The following is a 7,301-nucleotide window of genomic DNA, read 5'->3' on the forward strand; positions in this document are numbered from 1 at the left end:
ATGAGCCCTTTGTGGATTACGTGGATGACTCTCTCTCAGGGATTTTCATATGAAAGTCACGTTAAGTTTATTCATTCCTAAATCATTCACATCTCGCAGGATTGCGAACTAAAGGCATGAAACGATATGAACAATGTGTAACTCCCCTTCCCACTCAGATCCCCCAGAGAGCCGGGTTCTAGAGCTTGGCCAACTATCGAACGTGAAGAAGTTCCCGTCCATGGGCTCCGTGACCGTATGCCTCCAGCTACGCTTCGCCGACAGTGCCTCGGGTTTTTCCACCATCATTTCCTACTCCGTCCCGTCCAACGTTAACGAGCTGCAGATCCGGGCCAGCTTGGACGCGGGCCGGCCCGGGCACGTCCAGCTGGCCTTATGGATCCACGGGAACAATGGGACCTACCGCGACGCTTTCAGCCATGACGACTCCTGGCACTCGCTCTGCGTCTCCTGGAGCCAAAATGGCGGCCGCTGGGAGATGTTTGCAGATGGCCACCAGGTGGGCGAAGGCGACGGACTGCACGTCGGCAACGCACTCGGCGCCGACGGTGTTTTCATCATCGGGCAGGACAAGGCGAACGAGTCCTTCTCTGGAAGTATCAGACAGCTGCACATCTGGGAGCGCGTGCTGAGGGCCACGGAGGTACTCTCCATGGAGACGCAGTACTCATGTCAAGGTACCTAGACGCTAGAACGCAGCATCTCGGCTAGAACGAAGTGCCTAGAACACATCCAAGCAATGGGAAATGTGTAATTGTTTTTTTTATCAAGATTGAAATACTGGATGTAAACCCATGTTGAAATGGGGGTTTCACGTAATAGGGGACTGGTACGGAACCGTTCTGGCTTGTGATTCAACCGATCTAACCATCTTTTCTCCTTGAACAGACTTCAAATTAACATTAACCCCTTTTATGAGGGCTCTCTTTGTCTCTTCCTATGTCTCTTACCCGCTCCCCACCACAACATGAATAGGGAAGCCAGTGGCAGAGTAGTATCTCGCCAGCGTTGGCAGCCCTTCAACAGGGTTGTTGTAAATATCTCAGGACTGACATCATGGTGGAACCCACCCTAAAAAGACTTGACTTCTCCCAGTCTGACGTCACCCATGTGTAGTGAGGCGGAACGAGGTTCAACCAAACTTGTCCAGTAAAAAGTGAAACACAGAGAGCAGAGAGAGAGCCGTTTCTGTGTGGCTGTGGCTGGGCTACATAATAGGTGTATTAGTCGTTGTTTAGGTGTGTCACTTCGTCAGCTCTAACACATTAACTTGTTTTCCGATTCCCACAGCTTCCGACATTCCTTCTGAACTCCCATCTGGTTGTTTTTTAAGCACTTACACTTTTTTTTGCAGTTGCTCCCATATTGAATGTTTTCCTTAGAGTTTGCTTTGGATCAAAGCATCTGCTTAATGACCAATTGTGGACGCGACTCAAAAGGGGTTCGACTTATAAAGTCAAAAAAGGTCACATCTCTTACTTAAAGGTTGGGTATGGAATTCTCTTTTTTGGCCATTTTTGCAAAATTACTTGAAATCCTTATCATAACCCACTTACAGCCACTGAGTTAGAAGTACTGACATGAAAATTAAACAAGTCAATCATCTGTGGAACGGGCAGGGCTCGAAGAACTCCAGCCAATGATTTCCAGAACCACCCGGTGGCATTGGACAGTAAGTACGCCAGTCAAACGGTTGTACTGCACTCCCCCTCTCCCCGCGCGTGACCCCTTTGTGCACGTACTCAAAGCTCGTGACCCAGAGCAAGCTTCTGTTTGTTGTTATCCTGCGGTAGCTACTGGAGCTAACTAACTAGCTAATCCACATTTGGACCTAGCACTAGAAGACAATCCTAAACTCCAACCTAGCTAGCCTGGCTCGCTCTTGCGCATCTGTGTTCGCGCTCGTTCATGATTGCGTGTCCATGTACTTGGAATGGGTGGAGTCAGAGTCAGCGTTGAAGGAGAGGGGGTAGGACCATTCAAGTTGTGTTTTTTCAAAATCTGCTGGCGTTTCGCAAATCCCATACCCAACCTTTAATTTCAGTCAATCTCTCTCCCTATTTCCTCTTTTTTCTGAACCCTCCCTCCTAAAATTGAGCAACAAACGCCTAGTATTTCAACTTGTATTTACCAGCGTGCACTAGGGTTTAGGATCCCGCCAAACTCAGTCAGACTGGCAATGGCACAACACTATGGCTATACAAATGGGCCATTTGGAGTTAAGTGCCCTTTGGTACCCTAGTTAACCTTCCTTTATCCCCACGCTATTAAGGGTGGCAAAGAGACGTTGCCTCAATTTAACCAGGTCAAAACCCCACTGGGTGTGCCACTGTGGAGTACCCAGCTATCTACTGCTGGAGAAGAACAGCCACTCAGTTATTACTACTACAGACTACTGCTACAAGTACTATTATATCCTCAACCAACATTGTTTTACATAAGATATACTAAAGTTAATCAAGCATCTCTAATCTTAGAAACGTGTACAATTTTTAGCCTTTGATGACTATAATCCAGTTCATGGCTCTGTCGGCCACCCTTTCGTAAATAAAGGTTTAACAGTTCAAAGCAATCCATTAAAACTGAAACTGTGCCGTATTCTGTACCCAGATTACAGCAGTGGGGTGGTGACCCTGGATCCCAGTTTACTGGCCAACCCCAACCTCTCCGTGAAAGCAGTCCAGACCTCCCAGGTCGACTGTTGTGTGACCTTTGACCCTGGGAGTGTCAGTAGGGGTTTTGACAAGTGCGATGCCCACAGGGGGGCGGTTTGCGAGTTCAAGAAAGGTAACTGCCACTGTGGGATGACATCATCATGCAGAAGTACAAAATGGACTACAAAATGATAACTGCAAAAGAAAATTACAGTATGCATAGTATTGGTCTGACGCATGGAACCCGAATTATAATTAACATTTTTCCAACAAAAAATTCATGGTTGTAACTGATTGCAGATGGAGCAGACATACCGAACAGGCATTTTCCAAAGACCCCCATCTTTAGCACGTTGAGCAGAGATCCTCTGGCCAAGCCGGTGAGTCACACGTGAAGCTGGTCCATATCAACCGATGGCACATACAGTCATTTTCAACTTAATGAAGACCATATGTAATGGATGAAACTATCATTATAAGGACAAAGATATGTGTTATGTCATCCTTATTGTATTTCGTAATTTATGTGCAGTTCAAATATATTGTTAGCTACATGTCTCTGTATTTTATATTCTATTTTGGGATTTAGGAATGTGAAAACTTGCATCTGTAAATACAGATACAAGTCATAAGGGGGTAGGGGTTAGGCGTCTTGCTCGAGGATGCTCACAGATTGACAGGCCTTGGGGATTGAACCCTAAACCTTACTGTAAATTCCAAACTTGCTCGCTTCACTTATTTTTGATATTGACCTATTCGCTTATTCCACGTTGTTAATGTTTTTGAAGACGTCCTGTTTCCTCTGGCTCCTCCTCACAAATACTCACTTTTCATTGGCTACATTGACAGTTACCCCGGCGATTTTCTTTTCTGACCCACACACGCACCACCCGATCACAGAAATACTAGCAACCATAAAATCAATCACGTTTGATTGAATCTGACTGCGATCGCGAGAGACTCATCTTCTGGCCCTTCTACTACGGGCTGTTACCACAACGCTCCCATTCCTAGTTGGGATGGCACACACAGGGCGGTCATCGTCTGTGTGCCATCTGTGTTTCCCGTACATAGACCAATGGGAAACACCGATGGCACACAGAGGTTGACCGTCCTTTGCTGCACAATCTGATATCGCCAAGTATTCATTTTTCCTGGGCCAAACTAAACTAGGCAAAACTAGCTAAAAAACATCATGCATATGGTCTGCATGTTATTTGCTTAACTTACCGTTTGCACACACGCAAGCGCGCACGAGCAGAAACACAGAATCTTTGGTAGGCAGGGGGTCGCACTGGTCACAGCTGCAAGCTAGCTAACAGTTCTGGGAGGCGGGCGAGGCAAAACGGTGACGTCATCACAGCACTCGCTGCTGATTGGTCGGTTTTTGAGGCAACTGCTGATCGGGTGGTTGTGATGTTGGCCCAGGAAAAAAGGAATACTTGGCGACGTCAGGTTGTGCGTCCTCTGCCGGTGTCCGTCCCCCAGGTGATGGAGGAGATGAGCGTCAACAGCACCTGGAGCAGAGACCTCCGCTCCGCCGACCTCCTGACCCAGGCTCTGCTGCGAGCGGTGGAGAGGGAGGGGGCCGGCGTCCTCACCCCCACGGACGTCACCTTCCTCTGCCAGATGGTGGACCTAGACCGGGCCCCCCTGGGTTCCTCCCCTGAGGCCCCCGGGGCCGGGACCATGGTGTCCGTGGCGACCAACTACCTGAAGTTGGCCAGCATGGTGCTGGAGCCCCAGACGGCGTCCTGGTGGTCGGGACCCTCGGAGGACGGGGTGAGGAGAACCAGTGACATGTTTGGTTTGTTGCTCAGCCTGTTCATGGTTTTTTAAGTTGTTATTATTTTTGAGGCTTCTTTTGTGAACATGATTCACCCAATCGTGGTGAATCGTGAACAAAAGAAATCGGACACACATGATTTGAAACGTTAAAATAATGATGTGGGGGGGGGTCGAAGGCTGCTAGTCGGATCCCTAGCTCCTCTTAGTGTCGAGGGGCTGCAGACGAGTTTTGCATGGCTGACCCTGCCGCCGCTGTATGAACCGCTAGTCACTTTGGATCAAAGCGTCTGCTAAATGCCATAGATGTAAATGTAAAAGAAAGTAAGATATCTACTTTGTTCACTACTGCTACTACTACCAGGCAGCCTCGCCGACACTGAGACTCGATAGATTCATCAACGAACGCTTCTTGACATCCAGGTCCGTTTGGGTCCGTTCACGGTCGTGGAGAGCGTCGACAGACTGACCAGAGTTCTGGCAGACTCTCTGTTCCATGAGGGAAGTGCTTTCCGTCTGTCCACCAACAACATAGGTGATGAAGCACCTCAGTATGTCACCGTGGGTTGGGGAGCAACACAGCGTTGACTTGCTAACTTACAATTAGATGGGTCGACTACCCAGACAGCGGTAGACAATGTTAGCCGTGGTTAAAACAATCGTACTAAAAATTACTTTACGAGCTTCTTGAATGTTGTATCTTCAAAATGTGACCGTTTATATTGCAGTGTTCTTCAGAGAATAATATTCTAATTGGGGTTGTATTTTAATGGCCAAGGAAGTCCACCAATTACCGTATACTCGCGTGGCCAAGCCAGCCCACTCTAATGTGGCCATTTCTGCCAGCCTTTGAGAGAAGTTTTGTTTATTAGCTGCCTTTGTATGGATACTAATATGTATATTTATATACCTTTTCACATTTTCCTGAAAGATATATGGGTATAGTCAATAGAACGCCCTGTGATTTGTTATGGTAATTTAAAGTTTTTAGATCTTGTCTGTCCCTTTAACTATAAAAGGGTTATGATTTATTCGGTTTTCTAATATATTTGTTTCATGAACCTTGATATGAACATAACGCGTTTTTGCCCTGTTACGTGTGTGCGATTGTGTTTGTGTCTATGTGGCTGTGAGGGAGTGTGTGTGTGCGTCTGCGGCTCTGTGTGTGTGTGTGTGTGTGTGTGTGTGTTTGTGTCTGCCGCTGTTTGTGGGTTTGTGTGTGTGTGTCTGCGGCTGTGTGTGTGTGTTTGTGTCTGTGGGTGTGTGTGTGTCTGCGGCTGTGTGTGTGTGTCTGCGGCTGTGTGTGTGTGTTTGTGTCTGCGGCTGTGTGTGTGTGTGTGTTTGTGTGTGTGTGTCTGCGGCTGTGTGTGTGTGTGCGCGTGTGCGTGTGCGTGCAGACGTGCGCGTGGAGAGGCTCAGGCTGTCCCAGGGGAGCTGCAGGCACGTCTTCAAGCCCTCGGCGCTGTCGTCTCACAGAAGCAGCCTGGAGGAGCTGCTGGTCCCAGACACCGAGCTGCGCAGGTTACACATGCTAGGTAGCGCACACACACACACACACACACACACACACACACACACACACACACACACACACACACACACACACACACACACACACACACACACACACACACACACACACACACACACACACACACACACATATACACACACACACACACACACACACACATTGCAAGGACACGCATGCACACTGACATGTCAACACATCATAATTCAGATACTGTACACGCTGGTCTCGGCTATGTGGACAGCTCTGAAAGCAGAACATCATTAAAAGTCACAACGCTGTTTGCATAAGTCCCACAGTGAAATGTAAAACGCGAGGAAAAAAAACAAACAAGGGCTTGAACCTGTGTCCTCAGGACACGAGGAGGTGATGTTCATCCATACGTATTACGGCCGTCTGAATGAGATCATGTCTGCGGCCGAGCCGACTCCTCCAGACGACCCGAAGAACGACCAGAGGTAGGTGGGAGGGATTTACCACCGGTTATGGAAGGCGCTCGGGTTTTATTGATAATGTGAAATGTTGCATGATATAAAAAGAAAGGTCATGAATTAATTTAAGACTACTTTATGAAAGATTTAGTAGGCCTGCCTAGGTCAATAATGGATAATACCGAAAATCCAACATGCAGGTGAATCCTCTGTTCCTTATTGGTATAATAAAACGACAACGCGTTTGTCTTTTAAGAACTTGAATCACCTATGTAACCGTGGTTACTTTTCAGCGTTCTTCCAGGTCACCTGACCACAGCTGTCATCTCAGCCACAGTTCGAGACCCCGTCAAGGCCCAAACCATTCCTGTTGCTGTGCAGTACACCCTCACCACCCCCCACGTGGTACGGTCCGCCCATTCTTTTTGCACATGTAGGGGTGGGGTCCAAACTATACAACCCCTTTGTCTAAAAAGGTGTTTTTGTTGGACCTACCCCATCCCCATTTTCCCCGGTCGAACAGAATATTGGCGTTCAGTGATTGTGATTCATTAGTTGAGGTTCTTAACTCGTTCTTTACTTAAAAGATAAATGAAAAGCACCTGTATGTGTGCTGTGATAGGTTCACTGGATTACAGGCTAATTTAACTATATTTATTCAATTAAGCTTTGACTTACTGTTCTTATCTAATGAAGAACACCATTGGTATGTAAGCACTCTTTTTACTTGGTCTTTGGCCAATGATAATAAGCAAAATAAGTTAGGGTAAAGCTAAGACTTCATTTTCTGTATCAGTTCTCAGGAGGCCAACACATTTCTTTGTCTGAGCATGATGTCCGCGTTACATTTGCTCTCTGAATCAACGTAACTATTCGACTGTTTTACATCCAACCTCTGCC

At 47.2% G+C, this 7,301-nt stretch overlaps 1 protein-coding gene across 1 annotated transcript in view; it reads left to right on the plus strand.

The window, feature by feature from the left end:
• The window catches only part of LOC115555718 (adhesion G-protein coupled receptor D2), a gene marked incomplete at its 3' end in the record, with an annotated part of 51,113 nt that overhangs the window by 2,237 nt on the left and 41,575 nt on the right, over nt 1-7,301 (plus strand). Inside the window, 8 exon segments of the mRNA XM_030372722.1 lie at nt 159-677; nt 2,611-2,787; nt 2,955-3,034; nt 4,143-4,436; nt 4,863-4,974; nt 5,837-5,974; nt 6,326-6,428; nt 6,695-6,806. Coding sequence (XP_030228582.1) covers nt 159-677; nt 2,611-2,787; nt 2,955-3,034; nt 4,143-4,436; nt 4,863-4,974; nt 5,837-5,974; nt 6,326-6,428; nt 6,695-6,806 — 1,535 coding nt within the window.

Source organism: Gadus morhua, chromosome 12 (genome assembly GCF_902167405.1).
Source record: "Gadus morhua chromosome 12, gadMor3.0, whole genome shotgun sequence".
Taxonomy (NCBI): domain Eukaryota; kingdom Metazoa; phylum Chordata; class Actinopteri; order Gadiformes; family Gadidae; genus Gadus; species Gadus morhua.